A 27524-nucleotide genomic window follows, 5' to 3' on the forward strand; every position below is an offset into this window, starting at 1 on the left:
CTGAAGAACTATCTGCATGGTCAAATATAGTAGAGATATTCAAATGCCATCACAAAATGTATGTTCATTCTGTGCATTCCCCTGAAGACATTATAAAATGCACAAATTATCAATTAAATAAAGCCAAGGCCAAGGTGAAGCAGGAAAACAAGAATAAAAAGATTTCAGGTTACTGAGGCTGGGGTATGAAAATAATAGTTCTGGTAACTAGTAGTTACCACTAACTTTTTCACATGGCATTTTCCCTCGAGGAAAACTATTGTTTAACTGGAACAAATACGGTGTTTGAGGTAAATTTAGGAATTAAATAGAATATACATTCTTGTTTGATTTTATATAGCACATTTAAGTAGATCGCTGCCAAAATGTTAACGTTTGTATGCAAAAACTGCAAACTTGATAGAAACTCAGATATTTGGGCAGATGACCAAAAGCAACAGAGAAATTATGAAGTCAGAGGGTTCATAAGATCATTACAAATAGGAGGAGTCAGCCATTTAGCCCCTCAAATTTGCTATCTCATTCAGTAAGATCATGGCTGATCTTGATTGTGGGTTTAACTCCATTTTCCTGCAAGCAAGCCATAACTCTTGGCTTCTTTGCAAATAAAAGAAATATATTACACACAAACAAAAAAACAGAAATTGCTGGAACAACTCAGCAGGTCTGGCACTATCTGTGGAGAAAGAAACAGAGTTAACAGAACTGAAATATATATGGAGCTGACATATACAACAGTCAACTTCTACTGTTCTTTGGGGAAGATAATTCCAAAGACAAATCATCCTCAGAGAGGAGATTCCTCAACTTCTTTTTAAATCATAGACACTTAAAGTGTAAAATTATGCACACACAACACTCCAAATTTCAGACTCCTCCACAAAGGGAAGCATCCTTTAGAATCCATCCTATCAAGCACTCACAGAATCTCTCATGTTTCAATAAGATCACCATTCTTCCAAACTCCAAAGGCTTTCCCACATTTAACTGGAGGAAATTTCTGTTCTTCCAAGACTTGATACTGGACAAATTAGAGACTATAAAAGAGGTAGTAGTGAGGTTGAGTTGGTTGTCAGCTTTGAATCGGTTTTTATAGATGATGCCATGAAGGGCTGTATATGGACACTAAGTAGAAAGAAGTTTCAATAATGTTCTCCAAATTCCATCCATACAGAATAAGGAGGGCAAACTGGCTCATGTCTGCAAACAGCATTATGATCTGTATTATCAGGACGACTGAAGCCAGGCATACTTCTTTCAGGTAAGGAGGATGAATTAGGTGCAGCCCGGTTCAGGCATTTAAGCAATATATACTGCAGAAGATCAAAAATTAAAGCTAAATATAAACTAATTCATAAAGTCATCAATATCTACAGATAGCTTTAGAAACATGAACCTTATCTCTCACCAACTGGGCTATTTCACAGAGCTGGCACATCAGAACGAAGTTACTTGGAGTTGATAACATTCTGCTAAAGTTGCTTTTCATGTATAAAGGCAAACAGAGCACCACAAATGATGTTTGTTAAATGTAGTTTGAAGAGCATTAACAAATTGTAAACATCAATTCAAGCTCAATGAGGGAACAATTAAATGAGGGTGAAAATGATTAAAGAAACGGTAAACAACTGCAAATTTCAGTATGAAACCTACAAGAGTCCAAGGTTGAAATGGTTCCTTCTCAAATATGACCACATTAATATTGTACTATTATAGATCATATTTTTAAGATAATTATTTCGCAAGTTGAGGGCTTCAATAGCTAGGCCAGCATTTGTTGCCATCTCCAACTGCTCTTGAGAAAGTGATGGTGAGCCGCTTGTTTGAATTGCTGCAGTCCATAGCGTTTGGGTATGACCACAGTGCTGTTAGGGAGAGTTCTAGGATGTTTGACTAAGTTACAGTGAAGGAAGATCAACATTGTTGCAAGACAGAATGGACTGTGGCTTAAAAGAAAAATTACAGGTAGTGGTGTTCCCATGCCGCCCTTGTCCTTCTATCTGGTAGAGGTCATGCGTTTGGAAGGTGCTGTCGAAGGAATGAGTTTTGCAATACATATTATAGATGGTACACATCTGCCATTGTGTAACAGTAATGCCGGAAGTAAATGCTAAAGGTAGTGGATAAAGCACCAATGACATGGGCTGCTTTGTCCTGGATCATATCTTAGTATTGTTGGAGCTACACTCATCCAACTAAGTGGACAGTATTCCATCACATTCCTGACTTGTGGCTTGTAGATGTGGACAGGCATTGGGAATCAGGAGATGAGGTACTTATTGCATGATTCTTGCTTTTGTAATCACAATCATTGGTCTAGTTTCTGGTCAAAGGTAACTTGTGTTCCATCAAAGTTGCACGGCCACTCCAAGGGTCTGTGCGTGTTGACTGGTGTGCTGCCGCATTGGCATCTGGTTTTGGAAGTCACTGCTGCCCATACACCTTGCAGCTCCACTCAGACAAAAACACAAATTAAATGAAAAGTAGTGCACAGGATGTTTGTATTGATGAATTCAGCAACAGTAATGAAAATGAATGTCAAGGGGAGATGATGATTGCCTGGCACTGTGTGGTACTAATGTTACTTGGCACTTAACAGCTTCCTGATGTCTCACACAATCAAATACTAACTTGATATCAAGGTCGGTGACTCTCAGTTCAAGTTCAGCTTTTTTGACAACTTTGGTCCAGGCATGTACAATGAGGTCAGGAGCTGGGTGGCTTTGGCAAAACCTAAACTGAGCATTAGTGAACAGGTTACGGCTGAGTAGGAGCCACATGATAGCACCAATGACACATTCTGCCATTTAACTGCTAAAGGAGAGTAGACGAACGGGGCAGTAATTGGTTGGATTGTCTTTTTCTGCTTTTTGTGGACAGGGTATAGCCAGGCATTTTATACATTGCCTGGTTGGTGATGTTGCATCAGTACTGGAACAGCCTGGCTTAGGGGCACAGCTTGTTCTTGAGAGCAAATCAGGATGAATATTTCCAGAAGATAACATGATTTCAACTGGATGTTACCTCAGTGATAACAGCTACAATTAAACTAATGGTTTAAAACACAAAGTGCTGGAGAAACTCAGCAGGTCTGGCAGCACTTATGGAGAGTCAGACCCGACTTTTATCGGACTCAAAACACAAACTGTTTCTTTCTCCTCAGATGCTAACAGATCGGCTGAGTTTCTCCAGCAATTTTTTATTATTTCACATCTCCAGAATTCACAGTATTCTGCTTTTGTTGAAACTACTGGCATACTGATCTATTGAGGGCACTTGTTGCGCAGTGGTGTGTCTCTACTTCTGGACCAGGTCAGAGTTCAAGTTCCATCTGCCATGGAGGTGCATCATAACCAGAAGTGTCTCTAATTTGTTTTCTCAGCGTAGGACCTCTAAGGTATCTGCATGGCAATGGCTCCCGAAAATGGAAGTCAATGTGTCAAAATGACGATTGGCATGCCCAGTGCTTCAAACCACAATGCCAATCCAAGTTTCTGCACATGCCCATATAGCTTAGAGGGAACACTGGTCATAACATTCAAACATGTTGATTAAAAATAACTACACTGATGTATTTAAAAAATATATCAATAATTTTTTTGGGTAATTACATTACAAAATGTAACAATGAGATCAAATAAACTACGATTTTTATGAAAACGACATGATCAAAGGCAATCAATATTTATGTACAGTTAATAGAACATAGAACATTGAACAGTACAGCACAGTACAGGCCCTTCAGCCCATGATGTTGTGCCAACCTATTACCCTACTACGATCAATCTACCCTGCGTACCCTACATTTTACTATCCTCCATGTGCCTATCCATGAGTCGCTTAAAAGTCTCTGAAGTATCTGACTCCACTCCCACTGCCGGCAGCGCATTCCACACACCCACCACGTAAAGATAAGTAAACACTTTCTGTGTTTAATATCTATTATCCTGAAATGATTTATCAAATTTATTTGGAACAAATTTTCTTCAATACCTAATAATTATTATAAACCACAAATAATCAATATTTAGCTAGATTATATAGAATTTTATTTCATCTCACCCTACCAACATATCTTTTTAATGGGCATCAGGTTCTAAACCAATGGTTTGGAAAAATACTAAAGACATTAAAGTTAAGATTATGCAAAAACAACAAGTTACACCTTTCAGCTACCGCAAAAACAATTCCCATTTATTTTACTTACCCTGCCTCTCTCTACTTGGGTGGTCAGCATGACAACTAGAGAGGATCCTTGTTCCCAAGTCATTTGCCAAAAATCTGGACAAGTGTTGGGTAAAGGCCCCTGACAAGCAATGTAACGGTTTATTATACTGGAAGAAGGAATTTCCATCTGTAAAATTAAAAGGGGAAAAAGTTACAGTTGACTATAATTTATGCTCATGACTCTTGTCAATGATTCCTTGCTTAATCAGATTGTTATTTTATGATTCTAAAGTCCAAATTTGTCAATTCAGAGTCTGTAATGCATAAAGAAAAACTGGATAGAGGATAGAAACCTCTACTTCCCTCAATTTTTGACTACTTTCTAGAGTTATTTCTGTTTTGCAGCTACTTAATTTATTCTCTGCTTTAGCATATGCAAAGCACATGCTGTTACGCCGTTGTATAATGGACACATGGGAAAAATTTGTGCAACTTATTTTCAGGAGAGCCAGAGATTCTTCTAGCTCCTGGTTATAAATTCAACAACCTACTGCCTTTCTACCAGTGAATGGAGTGATTTCAACATGAATGTAAGGTAAGCTCCCATAAAGATGTACACACAAATCATTTCAAATCTAGGCTGTTTATACACAATTGAGGTAATTATTATGGCTATATCTCCTGTGTCAGAATATCCTCCATATAAGGCTTCATATCAGAGTGTGAAGTGACTTATGGAGATATGAAGCTTATGGAGAAGAGTGGCTATTAAAAATGCAGAATCAAACAATTGAAAACCTTTGGAATACACCATTGAGGAAAAACTCCACTGACTCTGTCTATACCTCCCACTGCATCGGGAAAGCAGCTAACATAATCAAAGACCCATCCCACCTCAGTTATATTCTCTTTCACTGGGCAGAAGATACAAAAGTTTGAAAACACGTACCAACAGATTCAAGAACAGCTTCTTCCCTGCTGTTATCAGACATATGAATGAACTTCTCATACATTAGAGTTGATCTCTCTCTCTGCTCCTTCTCTGTAGCTGTAACACTATATTTTGCATTTTGTTCTATTACGGATATACTTACGTAAGACGATGATTTGTCTGGATAGCATGCAAAACAACATTTTTAACTGTATCTTGGTGCTTGTGACAATAATAAATCAAATCAAATTCAAACAACTTTTGAAGTAATATAGATTTGTGAAGCGACAAAATCAAGGATAGAAATGGTAAGAACGTCAACTTAGAACCTTTTTTAAAATTCATTTATGAGATGAGGGCGTTGCTGTTGAGGCCAGCTTTTATTGCCTATTCTTATTTGCCCAGGGGGCAGTTAAGAGTAAATCACATTTCTATGGTTCTGCAGTCACATGTAAGTTAGAGAGGCTAAGGAAGGCAGATCTCCTTCCCTAAAGGATGTTAATGAACCATGGCCGCACTTGGAGTATTGCGTACAGTTCTGGTCGCCGCATTATAGGAAGGATGTGGAAGCATTGGAAAGGGTGCAGAGGAGATTTACCAGGATGTTGCCTGGTATGGAGGGAAGGTCTTATGAGGAAAGGCTGAGGGACTTGAGGCTGTTTTCGTTAGAGAGAAGAAGGTTAAGAGGTGACTTAATAGAGACACACAAGATGATCAGAGGATTAGATAGGGTGGACAGTGGGAGCCTTTATCCTCAGATGGTGATGGCTAGCACGAGGGGACATTGCTTTAAATTGAGGGGTGATAGATATAGGATAGATGTCAGAGGTAGGTTCTTTACTCGGAGTAGTAAAGGTGTCGGATGCCCTGCCTGCAAAAGTAGTAGACTCGCCAACTTTAAGGGCATTTAAATGGTCATTGGATAAACATATGGATGATAATGGAATAGTGTAGGTTAGATGGGCTTCAGATTGGTTTCACAGGTCAGCGCAACATCGAGGGCCGAAGGGCCTGTACTGCGCTGTAATGTTCTAGATGGGTTTTTTACAACAGAGATAACAAGGTGTAGAGCTGGATGAACACAGCAGGCCAAGCAGCATCAGAGGAGCAGAAAGGCTGACGTTTCGGGCCTAGACCCTTCTTCAGAAAAAATTTTACAACAATCTGCCAGTGGTTATGTGGTTGCCATGAGACGTGCTTTATTGTTTATTCCAGTTTCTTTTGTTGAATTCAAATTTCACCATCTGCCATGATGGAATTCAAACTCATGTCCCCAGAACATTACATGCCGTTCTGGATTAGTTGTCAATTGACACTACCGCTGCCATCGTCTCCCCTTAGTCATCTTTCATATGTGCCAAGCCGAGGCTTGGAACAATAGCTTCTCTCGATAGGCCATTACAATAATAAGAATCTGACCACTACTAAATTACTTAATTTAGGATTCAGGTCAGACGCACATTGGGGGATATAAGAATAAGTCAAAAATCTGCTTCGAACTTTTAGAAAATGGTTTCTTCAAACTTTAGCCTGAACATTTAGCGTGCATAAACGTGACTGGCTAGTCAAAAGCTAACTGCAATTCCCCATTCCATCTCTGAATGGACTCTTAATACATGACAAGCTGTAAACATCTGAAGGATCACAAGGTAGTTTTAGATGAGATGGCCCGGCCCATTCATTTCATCTTAGTTTATCATCTCACAAAGATAGGAGAGACAGGTCCATTTCAGCAATCAAAACCAAGAAATATTAGTATAAGAAAAAGTTAGAGACATGGTCAATACAATTAAGCAACATTAAAAAAAAAATTGTAACAGCAATATCAAAATATTTATCATCCATATTCCAAATATCCCCACATTATCAAAGATCGAACATAAAATGTTGAACTTCTCATTTTCAAAAATACAAACTCACCAATAAATATTCATCTAGCTATCTGGGAAAATCAAATTGTCTGCTGTGAAACATTTCAGCAATGCAGCAAACAGCAATAAAATGATTTATATAGCTGTATTAGTCTCCAAACCCTCAATGCACAGTTTTTGTTCTGCCAGGGTCACTTGTCTGCAGATCTCATTAAAGACTTGATCCAAACATGGAAAAATAAACTGAATTCAGAGGTGAGGCAAGAACGATTGACACCTTAACACTATGGCAGCATTTGACTGAGTACGATTTCATGAGCCCTGGTACACCTGGAGTGAAAACTTAAAACCAACTCCGAAAGTTGGAGTCATATCTAACACAGGGGACAATTGTTGATTGAAATTGTTTAGGGCCAATCATATCAATCTCAGAACATTGCTGGAATTCCTCAGGCTGTTATCCTAGGTCCAATGTTCTTAATCACGAGGGCAGATGTGAAGATATTCGCTGATGAACGTACAATATTAGGTATCATTTAAGCCTCCTCAGATAGTGAAGCATTCTATGACAGTACTGGGCAAGACTTAAACTGTCCTGGCTTGGGCTGATAGGCAGGGAACATTTGTGACACTCAAGTGCTAGGCAATGATCATCTTCAACAATACAGAATTTATTCAAAAGCATTACCATCGCTGTTTCCCCTCTTTAATCCCCATCCCCCCAAATCAACACCCCGAATAGTCAATGCAGCCAGTGGAACCAGCCATATAAATACTATGACTGCAAGAGAAGGTCAGAAGCTGAAGATGCTGTGTAAACCACCTCCTGACTCTCCAAAACATGTGCACCATCTCCAATGCCCAAGTTAGAACTTCAAAAATGGCACAATAATGATATAGGACTCCACTCTCGTGTCACAGAGTAAGTAACAGATTTTATTATTCTTGCACTAAGTGGACAATTAAGAATTACTGACATATTTTTCAGCAGGGTACCATAGAATCTGAACATGGTATACAACTTCTAATGTACATTGTGCTACTCACATTAATATAATTTGCATTAATGTAGTCATCTGTACCCTTTAGAATAACCCGTGTTGCATCATCTGTAAGAAAAGTAGAGAGGTTGGTAAATTCACATAATGGGAACATTTACATCACATACAGGAAAATAATTAAGCATTGTTGTTGGGAAATATCAAATATTTTGTCATAGGCCGGAAGAGTTTCATGATATAACGGACAAAAAGTGCATAAGAGAACAAGATACCAGAAGCAAAAATACACAATTATGGTTGCTGCATTTTTTATTTCTTGACTTTGAAAAGGCAATATCCTCAGCACAGATTGACTTGCAATGTAAGGATGTATAATATTGTACAGAACAAAATAAATGCACTCCGGCATTTCATCGCTTTCTTTGCTACATCAAACAGATTCAACGTTGCACTCACTCAGATAAAATGATTATGGGATCAAATTAAGGGGGTCTATACAGGAGGTCTGGCCTACATTGATTCCAGACCCAAAGCAATGTGGTTGACTCTCAACTACCCTCTGAAAAGGCCCAGCAAGTCACTCAACTTTATTAATCGTTATTAAGTCTCAATAAAGAAATGAAACCAAACAGACGATCTGGCATCAGTCTAAGCACTGGGTAAGACAAGGGTACAAACAGTGTTGTCAACCCTGCAAAGTCCTCCTTATTAACATCAGGAGGCTAGTGTTAAAAGTTTGGAGAGCTGTCTCACAGGGTAGTCAAGCAACAGCCTGGCATAGTCATACTCACAAAACCATAGCTTACAGATAAATAGCCCCAAAACCATACCATATAAAACCATAGCCCCAGACAACACATTCACCATCTATGGATATGTCCTGTGCTACTGTCAGGACAGACCCAGGAGAGGTGGCAGTACAGTAGTATACAATCAGGAGGGAGTTGCCTTGCAAATCCTCAACATTGGCTCCTGAGCCAATGAGGTCTCATGGCTTCAGGTTAAACATGGGCAAGGAAGCTTCCTGCTGATTACCATGTACCGCCCTCAATCTGCTGAAGAATCAGTACTCTTCCATGTTGAACAGCACTTGAATGAAGCACCGAGGGTGGCAAGGGTACTCTGGATAGGGGATTTCAATGTCAACCACTAAAAATAATTCAGTAGCAGAACTACTGATTGAGCTGGTTGGGAGCCTTAAAGGACATAGCTGATAGACTGGGTCAGTACCAGATGGTGAGGGAACCAAGAAGAGGGAAAAACAGACTTGTCTTCATCCTTACCAATCTGCCGGCTGTATGTCAATGACAGTATCGGTCAGAGTGACCACTGCACAATAGCGGAGATAACTTTGGACAGACTTTGAACAAATCTAGCAACTCAAGTCTGGACATCCATGAAGCGCTGTGGGCTATCAACAGCAGCAGAACTGTACCCCAGCACAATCTACAACTTTATGACTTAAACATGTCCCTCCAGGACATCTGTACAGGAGCTCCTCAGGGTAGTGTTGTAGGCCCAACCCTCTTCAGCTGCTTCATCAATGACTTTCCCTCCATTGGAAGAAGGGAAGTTCTCCGATGATTGCACAATTTTCAGCACCATTAGAGACTCCACTGATACTGAAGCAGTCCATGTTCATATGGAACAAGATCTGGACAATATCCAGGTTTGGGCTGACAAGTGGCAAGAACCATTCACACTGCACAAATGCCAGGCAATGATCATCTCCAATTAGAGACAATTTAACCATCGTCCCTGGAGATTCAATGGTGTTAACATCACTGAATCCCCTACTATCAACATCCTGGGGTGTTACCATGAACCACAAACTTAACTGGACCTGCCACATAAACACAGTGGCTACAAGAACAGGTCAGAAGCTAGGAATACTGTGGCGTGTAACTCACCTTCTGACTCCCCAAAATCTGTCCATCGTCTACAAGGCACAATTTAGGAATGTGATGGAATGTTTCCACTTGTCTGGATGGGCGCAGGTCCAACAACACTCAAGCAGCTTGACACCATCCAGGACAAAACATCCCGCTTGACTGACACCACATCCACAAGTATCCACTCTCTCCACCATCAATACTGAGTTACAGCAGTGTGTACTATTGACTTGATGCATTGCAGAAATTCACCCAAGATCCTTAGACAGCATCTTTCAAACCGACAATTACTTCCGTCTAGAAGGACAAGGGCAGCAAATACATGGGAACACCATCACCTGCAAGATCCCCCCAAGTCATTCACCATCTTAACTTGGAAGTATACCTCTGTTCCTTCACTTTCGCTGGACCAAATTCCAAACGGTCTAAAAGCATTGTGGGTCAACCTACAGCACATGAACTTATAGCGCACAGAAAAAGACCCTTCGGTTCAAATGGTCTACGCTGACCAGATATTTTAATCCGATCCAGTCCCATTTGCCAGCATGTGGTCCACATCCCTCTAAACCCTTCCTATTCATGTACCTATGCAGATGCCTTTTAAATACTGTAATTGTTCCCACCTCCGTGACCTCCTCTTGTTGCTTGTTCCATACATGCACCACCCTCTGAGAAAAAGTTGCCCCTCAACCTCCTTTTAAATCTTTCCCCTCTCACCTTAAACCTATGCCCTCTAGTATTGGACCCCTCTACCCTAGGAAGAAGGCCTTTGCTATTCACCCTATCCGTGACTTTCATGATTTTATAAACCTCTATAAGTTTACCCTTCGGCCTCCAACGCTCCAGAGAAAAAAGCCCTAACCTATTTAACCTCTCCCTATAGAGGAGCCCCTCCAATCCCAGCCAACATCTTTATAAATCTTTTCTGAACCCTTTCAAGTTTCCTAGCGCAGGGAGACTAGAATTGAACACAGTATTCTAAAAGTGGCCTCACCCATCAATCAACTTTCCTGTCATGCTACTCCTGGATTTCCTCCTCCCCTCAATCTGTTTTATTTATTGTTCTCTCCCTGTTGTGCTTTTAGATATTGGTGATGGTCTCCTGGTCCTTCTCTTTTTTTCTCCCACACAATACCAATGACAATGCATTGTGGAAAATATATTGTTCTATTGATTTCATAGATATTAGGGCCTGAAGTCCTAGGTTGGGAATTCATAATGTTATATAAAAATTACAATGAAAAACTTAAATTGTAACTACTTGTATGTAAGTATGCAGTGGTTTCCAGAAATGCATCATCTTCTTAAAGTGGAGGTTTCTTATCTTAAAGAAGTCCAGTGATATCAGATAATATAGTTCAATCGAGTCTGCTCCAGCCAAAAAAATAACACTTTACTATTTTAATCCTATTTTCCAGCACTTGGCCTATAGCTTTGCATGCCTTGGCATCGGAAGTGTACATCCAAATACTTCTGAAATGTTGAGGGTTTCTGCCTCTTCCAACCATATAATCCAGATTCCTATCATCCTGTGGGAGAAAAATAATCTCTCTCATCTCCTCTAAACCTCCTACCTCTCTACCTTAAATCTATGCCCCCAATCATTGATCCCTTCACCTAGGGAAAAGATTCCTTCCTATCTACCCTTTCTACACATCTCAATTTTATACATCTTCATATGCGCCCGACCTCAGTCTCCTCTGCTCAAAGGAAAATAAACTCAGTCTTAACTGAGATAGTAGGAACTACCGATGCTGGAGAATCTGAGATAACAAGGTGTAGAGCTGGGTGAACACAGCAGGCCAAGCAGCATCAGAGGAGCAGGAAAGCTGACGTTTCGGGTCGAGACACTTCTTCAGAAAAAAAAAATCAGTCTTAACTGATTTCTCTTTATAGTTAAAACTTTCCAGCCGAGGCAACATCCTGGTAAAACTCTGCTGCACCCTCTCCAATGCAATCAAATCCCTCCTATTATTTGGATTCCAAAACTGCAGCAATACTCTGGTTGTGGACTAGCTAATGTTTTATACAGTTCCAGCATCACCACCTTGTTTTTAAACACTACCCTTGGCTAAAAAAGACAAGTTCCAATATGCCTTCTTAACGACTTTATCTACCTGCCTCACTACATTAGAGGACTGGTGTGTATGATCAAGGTCCTTCTGATCCTTGGTGATCCCAGATTTCTACTGTTCATCATGTTTTCTCTTACCTTGTTTGTCTTGCCCAAGTGCATCAACTCACACTTATCTGTATCGAGTTCCAATTGCCACTGATCAGCCCATCTGACTAGCTACCTATATCCTCATGTAATCTAAGGCTATCCTTACTATTTACCACACCACCAATTTTTGTATCATCCGTAAAGTTACTGTTCAACTCTCCTACATTCAAGTCTAAATCATTTATATGTACCACTAACACCAAAGGTTCCAACTTTGATCTTTGAGGAACGCATGACCTGGCATATTCCCCCACTCTACCATTACTATCATGATAGGAGGTCAAGTTTGGTTTGATGAAAAGTGCAGGAGTCAATGGCTGGAGTAGCACCAGATATACCTAAAAATGAACTTTCAATTTGGTGAGGCTACAACACAGGATGACTTTCATGTCAAACAACAGAAACAACATTCAATGGACAAGGCTAAGCAATCCCATAAGCAACAGATCAAATCTAAGTTCTGCAGTCCTGCCACAGTCAGGGCTAAATGATGCTGGATAATTAAACAACTCATTGAAGGAGGCTCCACTATTATCCCCATCCTCAACAATGGTAAAGACAACACTCCAGTGCAAAAAATAAGGCGGAAGCATTTGCATCCACCTTCAGCCACAAACGACAAGTGCATGATCAATCTTGGCCTCCTTTGGATACTCCCAGCATCACAGATGCCAGTATTCAGCCTATTTAATTCACTTCATGTGATATCAAGGCACTAGATATTGACTATGGAACTGCAGCAGTTCAAGAAGGTAGCTCATCAATACCTTCTCAAGGGTAACCACGAATGGGCAATAAATGTTGGCCGACCAGCGACAATGTTCCATGAGTGAATTTAAAAACAACTGAGATGAGGAACACCTTCACTCAGAGGGTAGTGCATCTTTGGAATTCTCTACCTCAGAGGGCTCTGGAAGCTCAGCCATTAAATTAGTTCACAAGAGACAATGATGGATTTCTGGTTACTAATGACATCAAGGGATATGTGGATTGCAGGGAAATACGGATAGATGATCAGCCATGATTTAGAATGCCAGACCAGGCTTGCGGGGCTGAATGGCCTATTGCCACTCCGTTGTTTCCATGCATCACCTACAACTTTAGCAACCATACTCTTGGTCCCTTCATACAATTCATGTATTATAAATTGTACATAAATTATAGAATCAGGAATCATCACAAGAGATAGCGCTTTTTTTTTTCTAAATTAAGGTATAGCCTATGAAACACTAACTCAGCACAAGAACTAAAAATTGTGGAAAAGAGCATTGCTTGTCAATATTTAATAACACTTCACATGACAAGTGACCTGCTGTACCTTTAGTCAATAGAAGCACGTACAATTAGGTATACAACATTTAAGTACCATTGTACTTAGAATGTGTTTCCCTTGCATAAAGATGCTGGGTTAGAAATTTTGTAGGATTTTAAGAGGTTTACAGACAAGGTTGAGAACAGAGGGCCTTTGTTTTCCTTTGAGATTACAAAATAAACACAAACTATGTCACAATCCCAACACAGAAAGGGTTCTCTCTTGCAAGATCTTGCTGATTATAAATTCCTCAGTTGCAGAGATGTAATGAAATGAAATTTAAAACAAACTATACTTACAAGGTGAGATATCTCTATATCTGTTTTTGGAAATATTTAGAGGTAACTTGGCACATGACATTGTCATTCCAGGCTTTTTTCTATACAGTTGCTGTGAAGGGAATAAAAGAATAGTTTAACCTTCAAAAATATGATCTAGGAATTGACCGAGAAGGGTCAAAGTCTATTTAATTCATCTTCAACCATTCTGATTCAACAAGAATGGGGCTGCTAACTACTTCTACAAATAGCTTTTTGCGCATATTATCCTGTAATTACTTTAAGCTTCATTGTTTCAAAAATGCATCACTTAGTCAATTCACTTCCAAGTGGAGGACCCACCATCCCCATAGTTAACTGAAGTAGTTAAGGAGACTTTCAAACTTCAGGTAAATTGTGCAGATTTGGACAGCACTGTGGCTCTGTGGTTAGCACTGCTGCCTCTCAGTGGCATGGACCCGGTTCGATTCCACCCTTGGGCGACTGTCTGTGTGGAGTTTTTACATTCTCCCAATGTTTGCGTGGGTTTCTGCTAGGTGCTCCAGTTTCCTCTCAGTCCAAAGACAATATGGAGGCACCAGTGTTAAATTGGGGTGGACAAGGTCAGAAATTACATGATACAAGCTTTCGGAGCCTCTCTCCTTCTTCAGGTGTTAGAGGCTCTGAAAGCTTGTGTTTTCAAATAAACCCGTTGGACTATAACCTGGTGTCATGTGATTTCAGTCCAAAGGTGTGCAGGTTAGGTGGATTGGCCATGTTACAAGGATTGAGTGGGAGGCTGAGTCTGGGTGGGATGCTCTTCGGAGTGTCAGTGTAGACTCGATGGGCTAAATGGCCTCTTTCCACACTGTAGGGATTGTATTGTTTGATGACAACAGGTCTGATGATTAGTCAGAATACAAACAGCAGCAGAGAATGATTCAAATGTTAACTTAGGACTAATAAATTACAACAAGAGAGGATGCTAGCTAGAACGTACATCAGATAGCAAGGGTACCTAAGAAGGTAGAGAATTAGTAAAGTGATTGCTGGCCCTTTGTAGAGTGAGAATGGGGAGTTAATACTGGATAAAGGAATGGTGGACATCATGTATAAATATTCTGCTTCTGTATTCAACATAGAAGAAACAAAAATGATCCTAATTATAACTGTAATTCTAGAGGTTCAAGACAGGAAGAAACTTGGTGAAAATAGAATCACTAGGGAATTGATACTGAGCAAAATCGGATGGAGCTACAAGTTGCTAAGTCTCCGAGTCCTGATAGACTTCAATCTAAGCTCTTCAAGTGGTAGCCAAGGGCATGTAGATACATTGGTGTTAACTTTCCAAAATTTATTAGATTCTGAAAAGGTCCCATCAGAATGACAGGTAGCAAACATAAATGCAAACATTCAAGGAGGAGGGAGGCAGAAAACAGAAAACTGTCAAGTTAGCTTGGGGGGAAGGTGATAGAATTGACCATTTAGGTTACAACTGGGCTGTTGCCAAAACTGATGGTAATCAAGAAATGTCAGCATAGCTTTGTGAAAGGGAAATCATGCCTAACCAATTTATAGGAATACTTTGAAGAATTAACTTGCACTGTGGATAAAACATGAACTAGTTGATGTACTGTACTTGAAATTCCAGAATGCATTTGACAAAGTTTCACATATCAAAGGTAATTGTGCAAAATAGGAGCTTATGGTGTTGGGATGACACACAAGCATGGGTAGAATATTGACGAGCCAGCAGAAAATAAAATGTATGCATAAATGGATATTTTCAGATTGGCAGGAAATGACAAGAGGGCATCACTGATGTCTGTGCTTGGGCCTCAATGTTTTACAGTTTACATCAGTAACTTAGATGTGGTGATTGAAAGCATGGTAGCCAAGATTACAGATGACACAAATATAAGTAGGAAATTGTTTCGTAAATATGGTATAACAAGGATGCAGATAGATTGTGAGCAGATAAAGATCTGGCAAATGGAGTAAATGTGAAAATATGAAGTTGTTCACTTTCATAGGAAAAAAAAACGCGAAGTGTTGCTTAAATGGAGAACAACCGCAAAATTCTGAGGTGCAGAAGGATCTAGGTGTTCCAACACACGAGTTGCAAAAGGTTAGTGAGCACGTATGGCATGTAACTAGAAAACTAATAGGATGTTAGCCTTTATTACAAGAGGAATTGATCACATCTCAAATAGTGTGCGCAGTTTTGGTCTCTTTATGTAAAGCAGAATATAAATGTATTGGCAGCTTCTCGGAGGAGCTTTACTACACTGATTACTGGAATGAGTGGGTTGTCTTGCAAAGAAGGATTGGATAGACTGGTATTGATTTTACTTGAGCTCAGAAGAGTGAGGTGTTACTTAAATCATGTATATAGATCTTGAACAGTCTTCACAAAGTGGACAATGGTAAGGATATTTGCTCTTGTGGGTGACATGAGAAAGAAAGCTTTCTCGCGTGCAGGCTTGTCTGACTTTGGAACACTCTGCCTCAGAGGGTGGTGAGGTTGAGTCACTGAATATTTTAAGGCAGATTGATTCTTGTTTAGCAACAGAATCAAAGGTTTTCGGCATTACATAGGAATATGGAATTTGGAACACAAGCACATCAACAGTGATCTTATTGAAAGGAAGAGCGGACTTGTAAGACCAAATGGCCTACTTCTGCTCTCAATCTGTTATGTTCATCTGTCAGGATGGTGTGCAGCTTAACAGTGAACTTGCAAGTTTTGGTTTTCCCATGTATCTGTTGCAATAGTCCTTCTCGATGGCAGACGTCATAGGTTTGGAAGATTCCACCCAAGGAACCTTGCTGAAGTGCTGCATTTCTAAGGAGATCATTGTAGATGAAAGAATTACTGAGCGCTGTTTGGATCAGTGTTAAAGATCCACTGGTATAATGTGAACAGGATTCTCTTGGGTGTTTAGCCATTGCCTCATGAGATTAGCAGTGATTGACTTTGCTGCAATTGGACAGACATTACTGCTGTCGAACGGATGCTCCTTTGTTAATGTGGAAGAATTGTTCCAGTCCGAGAATATAAATTGATTGGGTTCATGAGTCACTACATAACGTTTTTTTAAAATGTAATAGCCATTGATAGAAGTGAAATAGTGACACGGAATGAAGGACAGGTTTTCACCTGTTTTCTTGACTGTAACTTGCCCCCTTACTGCCACTATTACGGTTTACAACTGGCCAATAAAAGCATGCACAAGAACCTGGTCCATCAAAGGGCATTTAGAATTAGGTACATGATGGTGCAGAGGGACCGTGCCATAAACTTGCTTTTTAGACCCCATGTGGCACCGAACTGGCATTCCAATAGTTATGCTGCTGCTCAACTCATTTTCTCACAATCTTAACAAATTCTGTTGTTACAACTACTTTTTGAGAGTTCAGAAGAAATTTACTAGACAGGGATGAGGTTCTTCACAAGTAACTTCACAATATAATGTGACACAGATTATCAAAATCAAAATTCATCGAAGCAGGCCGCACTTTAATTCTTCAACAACCTCAAAAATTAAACAGCAAACAGTATTTTTAATACCAAGGTTACAAAAACAGTGTTATAAAATACTTGCGTAATATTCAGTGAAGAAACTTTCATGATGCTCAGGACAACTGGCAAACCATAAACAAACTAAACTTTAACCATATCCCAGAATAATAATGTGAATGAAAATACTATCAATGGGGAGATCAAACATTCTACCTCAAAAAAGGGAAAAAACAAAAGATGGAAATTTACTTTCACTTCTAGCCAACCCTGATAATGGTCACATGAGGATATCATTTGCAACATTTGTTATCAAGGTTTTACTAGTCTTCCACCTTCATAATCTCGTGACACATCCATGTCTCTTTTCAGTGACTTAGCTACATTCTGATTCTGTTATTTTCCTATTCAATCATTTGTTCAACTGCCCTTTAATGAATTATCTTGATCACACTGAAGATAATTTATAAATGTCACAATTTGGTTCCAGCCCTGATTAAAATTAAAACACAACTGATTCATTACAAGAATACTGTTCTGATGTAAACCATAGATTTACTTATCATATCTACAATCTATATTCGACCAAATAATAGAAATTCTCATGTTCTTTACTTGGAGACACACAATCAGGTCATTTTTAAATGTAACACTAAAATCTCTCTACAATTAAACAAAAACTCATACAGACAAACTGGAGAAGCTCCTTTGAGCAGGGAAGAACTTGAGGAGTGGTTACAGGAAGGAGCAGATTTTGATAGAGTTTTCCAGCTATTAATATTTTGGATGGAATACAGAGAATTTGTTTCCAATGGCAGAAGGGTCAGTAACCACAGACCTAAAATTTCAAGTAACTCACTTCCACAAAGTACTTCCACTATCCACAAGACACAAGTTAGGAATATGATGGAATACTTCCACACACCTAAATGAACACAACTCCAATAACATTAAAGAAGTTTGACACCAACCAGGACAAAGCAGCTGGCTTTGACTGGCATCTGATTCCCCACTTCAAGCATTCACTTTCTCCACTGCCGACATATCATGACTGAAGTGCATACCATTTACAAGGTGCATTAATTCGTTAAAACTTCTTTGATAGTATTTTCCCATCCACAACCTCTACTTTGGAGAACAGCAAGAGCAGCAAGTGCAAGGGAATAAGAAAAGCACCAACTTCCCACACAACATCCTGACTTGGAACTATATTGCCTTTCCTTCTTCACTGTACAGTCAAGTTCCTGAAATTCCCTTGTTAACAGTACGGTAGGTGACCTTACACCAAATGGATCACAACAGTTGAAGAAGTGAGCTCACCATCTTCTCCAGGGCAATAAAAGCTGGCTTTGGCCATATCCCACAAACGAATAAAAAAAAAAATAGCAAGGCTGAAGGGTGATACTTGCTCATACACTGATAAAATTATGTAATTTCATGCAGTTAAAAAAATACTTACATCAAACTGTGTAAGAATAGTTCCTGTCTCCAGACTCTCTCGCAAATGTATCATTGATTCTCTTAAGGCATCGTCATCCTGATGGATTACATCCAGGGGAGATTTCTCTGGAATGTACTGAAAATCAGGCTCACTGTCTACCTTTTCTTCTACCACGTCATAAACAGCTGGAGACAGAACAAATTCACGCAATTATATAATGAATTTAAAAACACTAAGAAAATTCTGTTTACCGAAGCTCAATTAAGCAAGTTGGACGCAAAAAGTTTGAGTTATAACAATATTGAAGACATTTATAAAACATTATTGCCACTTACGAAGATGTACACTTACCGTTGGGTCGAACTAATAATATTAGTTCTTCAGAACGAATCTCACAGCTGGCCTTGATGAACATGACAACCTGGTCATGAGTATAGTCAGATATATCCCTACCATTGATCAGTACAACTTGATCACCTTCATTGAGTCGTGGAACACAAGTGTCTGCCTGTACATTGTAAAATAACAAAAGATTTACAGCCACTTAAATTAGACTTTTTTCTCCCACAACAGGTCATATTATGAGACACTAACTACTTTAAAACAGTTTTAGGGTTTTATAGCAGGCATCTGTATATTAGTGAAATGAAACTTCATTCATGCTAATTTGCTGAACCAGAAATCAATAGAAAAAAATATACAATTAATGGTAGGACCATTAATTGACATAACAGGGTTGACTTAACCTGGGGTTCAAATCCATAGCTCTCTGAAAGTGGCCACACAGTACATAGGGCGGTATAGGTGGTGTATGATATGCTTGTCTTTGTTGGTTGGGGAACTGAATACAAGACTCAAGATGTCATGTTGCAGCTTTATAAGACTTTGGTTAGGTCACCCTTAGAGTATTGTGTTCAATTCTGGTTGTCAGGTTACAGGAAAGATGTGGAGACTATGGAGAGGGTGCAGAAGAGGTTTACCAGAATGTTGCCTGGATTAGAGGGTATGAGCTATGAGGAGAGGCTAGAAAGACTTGGGTCGTTTTCTCTGAAGCAACAGCAGCTGAGGGGAAACTTGATAGTAAAATTATGAGATGCATAGATTGGGTTGACAATCAATCATTTTCCCAGATTTGAAATGTCTAATACTAGCGGGCATGAATTTAAGGTGATGGGGGGAAATTTCAGAGATGTGAAGGGCAAGTTTTTTGTTCTTTTTTAAACGCAGTGTGGTAGGAATCTGGAACACGCTGCTGGAGTGGTGGTGGAAGCAGATATGACAGGGATATTTAAGGGACTTTTAGATAAGTGTATGAATATGCAAGGAATGGAGGGATATGGATCAAGACCAGGCAGAAGGGATTAGTTTAATTTGGCATCATGTTTGGCACAACATTGTGGGCCGAAGGACCCTTTCCTGTGCTGTACTATTCTATGTTCTATGCAATACAGAATTCTTCAGAATTACAAAACTGCTTTCGTGCAGAAAGAAACCATTTGGCCCATCATGCTGTACCGGTTCTACTGCCAAGTGCCAATCTTCTGCCTTTTCCCTATATCCTCGCACAATATTTCTATCCAAATAATCATCCACTGGCCTCTTGAATGCTTCAAATGAACCAGCCGTCCGACATTTCCAGGTAGTGCATTCCTAATTACACACAATGCAGAAAGGTTTTTTCCTAACATCGCCCTTGCTTTGTTTGCACATCACCTGAAATTGATGCCCTCTAGTTCATTTTTCTTTTACAAGCGGGAACAGCTTGTCTCTACCAACTCTATCATCCTGCTCATGAATTTGAAACTCTCAATCAAATCTCCTATCATCCACCTTCTCTCCAAGAAGACAATCCCAATTTCTTCAATCTGTCCTTGTAACTGAAGTTTCTTGTTCCTGGAATCATTCTTGTAACTCGCTTCTACACTCTCTCCAAAGGATTCACATCTCTCCTGTAAAGCGGCAGCCACAACTGGACACCGTTTCAGCTTCTTCTCAGAGAATAAAATTAGGGAGCACAGCCACTTATAAAAGAGTACACCTAAAAAGTGAATACTTATTTAAACCACTGACAAAAATAAAGTGCTTACATCATATTTCCCAAGCTTTCAGGACGGCCTTAAGTTCTTTAGAACTGATGAAAAATATAAGTGCAAGACTCTTTTGCCTGCAATTAGTAACTAATTTGTCCAGAGCAAGAGTTTCATAAGTAGCAGTGAGATGAATGATCAGTGGTTTAGAATAATGGAAAAGTATCGGATAAAACATCAAAATTCTTCCTTTTCAAAACAGGGTCTTTTACGGTCCTCTTAACAGGGAAACACATCTTTTCCATCTCATTTATGACACAAAAACTTTGATAATGAAACATTCCCCCAGAACTGCAATGAAGCGTCATCCGAAATTGTGCGCTCAGGTCCCACCTTGTGGCTCAAGTACACAACCTGATACTCTGTTCCTGGATACAAGGATCAGCCATGATATTCTATTACTGTAATCAATGTACACAAGGGTTGCCTATGCTTTCAATGCCTGCGAATTAGTGTCTTAAGTTATACATCACTTTTCTCTGACCTTTTACAAGTTCCCTACGCTTTCCATAGTTTGAGATTCAGCAAGTAAAAATTCCTTCAATCAAATGTTCTTTCATTCTTCCTGTCTTAATGGACAATTAGCAAATGGAGGACATTTGCTAAGTATACCAACTTTAATGAACAATTAATTGATGTTTTTCATGTGATTATGAAGATTACACTTTGGTTCTGAAATATTTAGCTTTAATCCCATCAAAGCAGAATTACTTTTAGATGCGATACATATAAAACTCAAAGATCTGTCAAGGCAAAATCATGGGATTAAATGAGATTGACTTTTACACAAGTATATACAGTAGTAATGGAGTTTTACAGCTTGATTGTGTTTACGTCCGGGTCTATTACAAAAATTACAAGCTGCAAAATCTGTTTTTTCCCCATGCCCTAAATCAGATTCAGAAGCAATCCACTGTGAGATCCTTAAGAAGGATCAGTTGAAGGCTTTCAAATATGTCAGAATTGCTGAGAAAATATTATTTCACGTTTTACTTTGTAGACAGTTACTCACTGGTGTTCCAGGTGCCACTCGTGATACTATTACTGGCATTTTCTGATCAATACCTCCCTGTAAAAACAAAAAGGACTTGAATACTCCCTCAAAGATAAATGAGCATGATAAGCAACTTAGTTCCAGCTGCGAGAATGGGCTACCAAATAGGTAATTAACGCAGATATCATAATATCCCACTTTCTAGCAAAATAAATAATTGATATGTATACATAGTTACAAAAATGTTCATTTTACATATACCAATATCTGTCAGCAAACCCATGCAAATGGACAAGCATTATTTGCGTTGACTGTAAACATATTTTTGGTATGAATGACGTCAAATGCTTTCCCCATTATTAGTTCAAGAATCTTGTTTTTGATAGGAACTAACACATTCATCTATACGTATATCTATAGTTTTTGACGGTAAAACCTAAGACTATAACAATAACAAACCGTTCAAGACTGTGTTTTTTTAATGTGCTCATGTTTTAGATTTTGAAGGGAGACACAACAACCATTTAGAGTGAGACAAGGGCAGAAATATGCTAAGACATTTTAGGTATGAATATTGAAAACATTATAACAACTGCGGAATGGTCACTGGACCCGAAACGTTAACTCTGATTTCACTTCATGGATGCTGCTAGGCCTGCTGAGCTTTCCCAGCAATTTGTCTTTGTTTCAGATTTACAGCATTTGCAGTTCTTTTGGTTTTTATTATAACTGGATTCAATAACAACTTGTATAACTCATTTTCACTAAGTATATAAGAAAACATCCTTTGAGCCCACAGTGGTCATCATACTTGATTTAAACAGGGAAGCTTCTAACAACTGAATAAAACTGACCACTTTGCATCAGCAAAAATCCCCTTTAGTTAATCCAACAGCCTTAGTAACTTCCTTATACATTGTTCGCTTTTTGTACCTTTCATCAGATAGAATAAAGGTGTATTCTATCACAATGGCTGCGTGATATCTAATATTGACGTGTTCAAAGTTACTTCTGTGGAAAATATATAGTTTCCTATAACCAGCCTCTATGTGCATCTTTAGAAGAAATTTTTCTGGAAAAAATATACTAAAACTTATACATTCCAAATAATTTCTCAACCTTAAATGTGACTGCATGCTTTTGTGATGCCTAAATTTGTTGAACAAATTCAGAATAGTTGATGCATTTCAATTGCACAAATGAGTTTAATATAAGCAAGGTGTACCTTGACATTGAAACCAAATCTTCCATTCTCATCCGCCTTCATTCTTATCAGAACCAGATTATCATGAGGGACAATACCATTTGGCTGAAAAAAAACAGAAATGGGTTATTAAATCATACGTACAATGAATTTGACATCAAAACAAACAAATTACAGATACTGGAAATCTGAAATAAGAACAAAAAAGCTGGACATTGCCTATGAGGCAGCATCTGTGGAGAGAAAGGATTAACACTTCCAGTCACTTGAGAGCCTCTCCCATGGATTTCCTGAGAGATTAAATGATTATATCTATTATATTATCCTGATCAATAAGTACGTATATTATACTTCAGCTACACCAAGGCTTGCAGGATATATCCACACTACTATCTCTTTAAGTACATTGTAGATTTCGATGAGATCGCCTCTCATTCTTAGAAACTTGAAAGAATACAGACATGGTTTTCCCACTCTGTTTTCACAAAACAGTTCCAACATCCCAGGAACAAGTCTGGTAAGCATTTATTGCAGTTCTTTTATGACAACAGAATCCTCCGTGTGGCAAAGGACCAAAAATGCACAGAGAAGCGGTCTAATCGATGTTTTGCAAAATTGAAGACTCAGCTGCTCCTATAATCTACACAAATCTTCTTGTGAATCACTTGCCTGTTGCACTCCATGATATCCTTCAGTAACTTATTAACCAAGAGAACTCTTTGTACATCTACACTTTCCAAACTCTTACTATTAAAGGACTACCCTGCACGTTTGTTCTTCCGCTCAAATGGATAACCTCTGATTTTTCATTATACTCCATCTCCATGCTTTTGCCTACTCACTAAATCTGTCCAAATTGCAACGAAGCCACATTGCATCTTCCTTAAAGCACGTATTTCCAACCTTGTTTTGTGTAATTCACAAACCTGTAAATATTACATTTAGCCCCCAAATCATTGGTATATATTGTGAATAGCTGGGGACCAAGTATCAATTCTTGTATTTTCCACTAGTCAGAGCTTGCCAATATAAGAATGACCAGTTTATTCCTACTCTGTTTTCCTACTCAAATTGTTAGCCAATTCTTAATCCATGCCAGCACATTACTTTGTATCTCATGTGTTTTAGTTATGCTAAGCAACCTCCTGTGGGGGGCTTTATCCAAGTATACTGTGTCCAACAACCCTCGTTTATTAATTCTATCAGTAGCATCCTCAAAAAAATCCAACAGGATTACCAAATACCATTTCCCTTTCATAAAACCATATAGACAACGCCTAATCAGATCATTATTATCCAAATGTCCACTTATCACATCCTTTATAATCAATTCTAGCACTTTTCATCCTATTAATAAAAGGCTAACAGGTCAGTACTTTTCAGTTTTCTTCTCTTTCTTCTTAAACAGAAGGGTGATATTTCCTGCCTTTCAATCTAAAGGATCCCTTCCAAAAATGTACAGAAATTTGGATGATGATCAACATTGCATCTATTGGGGAATTAATCAACTTTCAGTCTCAATTATTTCTCCAACACAACCTATTAAAATTAATTTCCCTCAATTCCACATTGCTCCCAGTCCTATGGGTCTCTAATTCTGGGCGTGTCATTATTTTCGCTGAGGAGGATACAATCACCTTTAACTTCCCTGCCATTTTTCCATTCCCCGTTATAAATCCTCCCTGATGTTGCCTGGACCCACATTTGGATTTGTCAAATTTTCCATTTTACATGTATTTATATATTATTTTCTTGGAGCGCCTTTGCTGTATCCTAAATTCCTCCCAACCCCGAGGCTTATTACTGTTTCAGGCAACTTTGTAGACCATTTCTTTTAATCTTATACAATCCTTAACTTTCTCTTTTAACCACAGCTGACCTTGAGCTTTTGTGCCTTGAAGAAATGTATTGTTGTTGTAAACAACATAATAATTCTTTAAAGATTATTTATGGACCATGTAGTGTCAAAACGCAATCTATTTCCCAATCCATCTCTGCCAATTTATCTTTTGTTACCTTTATAATTCCCTCTGTTCAAACTTAACATACTGCTTTCAGATTAAACTACCTCATTTTTAAACAAAATATTATGGTCATTCATCCCTAAAAGCTAATAGACATCAAATAGAGGAGGGGACTGAGAAAGTGGGATTGGTAAATTCAATTATATTCTCAGTCAGGCTGTTGCTGTTTCACAAACTCATGCAGCATGCACATAACAGTTGCAGCTTTTGCAGCGCGTTTTGAATTTGGCAACAAGTGATAGATTTCTGCTGATTGTAGAGTCAGAACATGTAAAGCCCCAATCACCAGTGTTATGCTGATACCTATTGTCAGACTTAAAACTGTTTATTGTTGTTTCTCAATGTGGAATAACAGAGCAGAATTATTAGTGTACAGCAATGCTCTGATGAGGATTTGATGCACCTTTGTCTAAGGAGTCAGACAAGGAAAACTAAAATTTCATCAGTCTGGTACATAAGTAGGATAACCTCTGCATATGACCTAAAGATGCAATGGCAAATAATATGCCAAAGGGTGACGGTGCCAGAATATAACTTGTTTGATCCCATGCAGATCTCAGAGTGTAAGAGCTGACCTTAACCAATTTGTTGTCATAGAACGAGATCAGATGTAGCAGCTTTATTGGACAGCCAACTTTCTCCAGCTTAAACAGTCTGCCTCTGTTCACATGGCTGAATATCCCGTTGAGATCAATGACGGTAATAAGAACATAAGAACTAAGAGCAGGAGTAGGCCGTCTGGCCCTTCGAGCCTGCTCCGCCATTCAATAAGATCATGGCTGATCTTTTCATGGACTCAGATCCACTTACCTGCGTTCTCACCGTATCCCTTAATTCCTTTATTGTTCAAAAAAAAAATCTACCTTTTTTTTAAAAAATGTTTACTGAAGTAGCGTCAACTACTTCACTGGGCAAGGAGTTCCATAGATTAACAACCCTCTGGGTGAAGAAATTCCTTCTCAATTCAGTAAATACACAGCGGTCTCCTTTGCTCGTGACATTTCTCTTGCAGCTGCAGATCTTCTAGTTCTGAAACCACACAAATTTGGTGTGGATGTGTTCAGTCACTTGTCCTTGTGCAAGATCACAAGATCAGGGGAGGTGATGATGTAGTGGTGTTATCGCTGGACTGTTAATCCAGCGATAACATTCTGGACACCCGGGTTCAAATCCCGCCACGGCATATAGTAGAATTTGAATTAAATAAAATATCTGGAATTAAGAATCTAATGATGACCATGAATCCATTGTTAATTGTCAGCAACAACCCACCTGGTTCATTAATGTCCTTTAGGGAAGGCCTACATGTGACTCCAGACCTATAGCATTGTGGTTGACTCTTAACTGCCCTCTGGACAATTAGGGATGGGCAATAAATGCTGCCTAACCAGCGACGCCCTCATCCCGTGAATGAATAAAGAAAAAAAAAAAAATCACAATCTTTGCACCATTCATATTCTGGGCATTGACACCACCCTCCACCAGAGACAGAAGTTCATGTGGATGCCAGAGTGCTGGTTTCTGTTTCCCATGCATGGTATAGCATCAGTACCTGGAGGTTTGCCTATGTCAAACAAGTCAATATCTTTGCTAAACTCCTCCACTGTGGGTTCAACATGCAGTTTTTCCATCTTGTCTAGAGCTTCCTCCGCAAGTGTTCTCCCTAGAGTGTAACTCAAGGTAGTGACCAATTCATTCTTAAATGTTTATCACAATCAGTGATGATTTTCCCTGCCTTTGTTTTCAGTAGAGCCATTTTCCTTATTGATGGGCCTGTTGCCTGTGTGATCCCTTAATATGTGCCTCAGGCATCCTTTGCTGAAGGATATTTGGATATTCTGATAAAGTTGTAATCGGCAGTCATTGGTGCATTGCCTAACAGCTGATAGGACTTTAAATGACTTTTAGCACATTCAGAGTCTGCTTGCTCTTGTAATTAGTGAGACTGGATTGCTTGGTTTCAATGATTGGTTCATCAAGGTGACACTATGCTTGATCCAGTCAGCATTTTTCTGCTCTTGTTTCCCATATGTTCAGAGTGTGGTATTGTTGACAGTATCTTGGCATTTCCATTTTGCTTCTGTGAAAAAGCTGGAGAGTGCCTTCTGAATCCAGTATTTGGCATTGATACAAGGACAACACTGCTACTCTGAATAAAAAATTTCAAGTGGTTCATCCTATGGATGATCCAGGTGCACACTAGCAAATGATCTTTATTGCAGGTCTTGACAATGCTGATCAGTCACAACTGGTCATGATTAGATTCAGCTCAGGCCAATGCCCTGATCTTGTATGTTTCAGGAAATCTTGTGACATGGTTTGTTCAGAAAGGTGCTGGTTACGCAAAGCTTGTGGTAGAAGCATACTTCAGGTATGCTCTGTCTGTTCTCATTCATCTTCCTCAGACATGTTGGCCTGGGAAAGGAGGCCGTTGCCTCATGATCTACACCCATTCTTGCACTTGAATCATCCATTAAAGTAGTTCTGACTTGGGCATTCTGCTGATCATCGTGTTAAGCTCCCCATAGAACTGTTCTTTTGCCACTAATGGAGCATGCTTATGAGGTTAAGTAGGCCTGGGTGTTGAGGAAATGGAGAG

The 27524-nt window shown here is 39.1% G+C and overlaps 1 protein-coding gene across 5 annotated transcripts in view; it reads right to left on the reverse strand.

Annotated features, from left to right (window-relative positions):
- ptpn4a (protein tyrosine phosphatase non-receptor type 4a) overlaps window positions 1-27524 on the reverse strand; it is a 276928-nt gene that overhangs the window by 24222 nt on the left and 225182 nt on the right. For all 5 annotated transcript variants that reach the window (XR_007262457.1, XM_048598845.1, XM_048598844.1 and 2 more), the window contains 7 exons: window positions 22923-23006; window positions 21716-21772; window positions 18968-19124; window positions 18635-18801; window positions 13698-13788; window positions 8017-8078; window positions 4208-4354 (listed from right to left, as the gene is read on the reverse strand). Coding sequence is in view for 4 of the 5 variants with exons in the window: in XM_048598845.1 (XP_048454802.1) it covers window positions 4208-4354; window positions 8017-8078; window positions 13698-13788; window positions 18635-18801; window positions 18968-19124; window positions 21716-21772; window positions 22923-23006 (765 nt within the window). In the remaining variant the exon portion in view is untranslated. The remainder of the gene's footprint in view (window positions 1-4207; window positions 4355-8016; window positions 8079-13697; window positions 13789-18634; window positions 18802-18967; window positions 19125-21715; window positions 21773-22922; window positions 23007-27524) is intronic.

This window comes from Rhincodon typus, chromosome 7 (genome assembly GCF_021869965.1).
Source record: "Rhincodon typus isolate 14 chromosome 7, sRhiTyp1.1, whole genome shotgun sequence".
NCBI lineage: Eukaryota > Metazoa > Chordata > Chondrichthyes > Orectolobiformes > Rhincodontidae > Rhincodon > Rhincodon typus.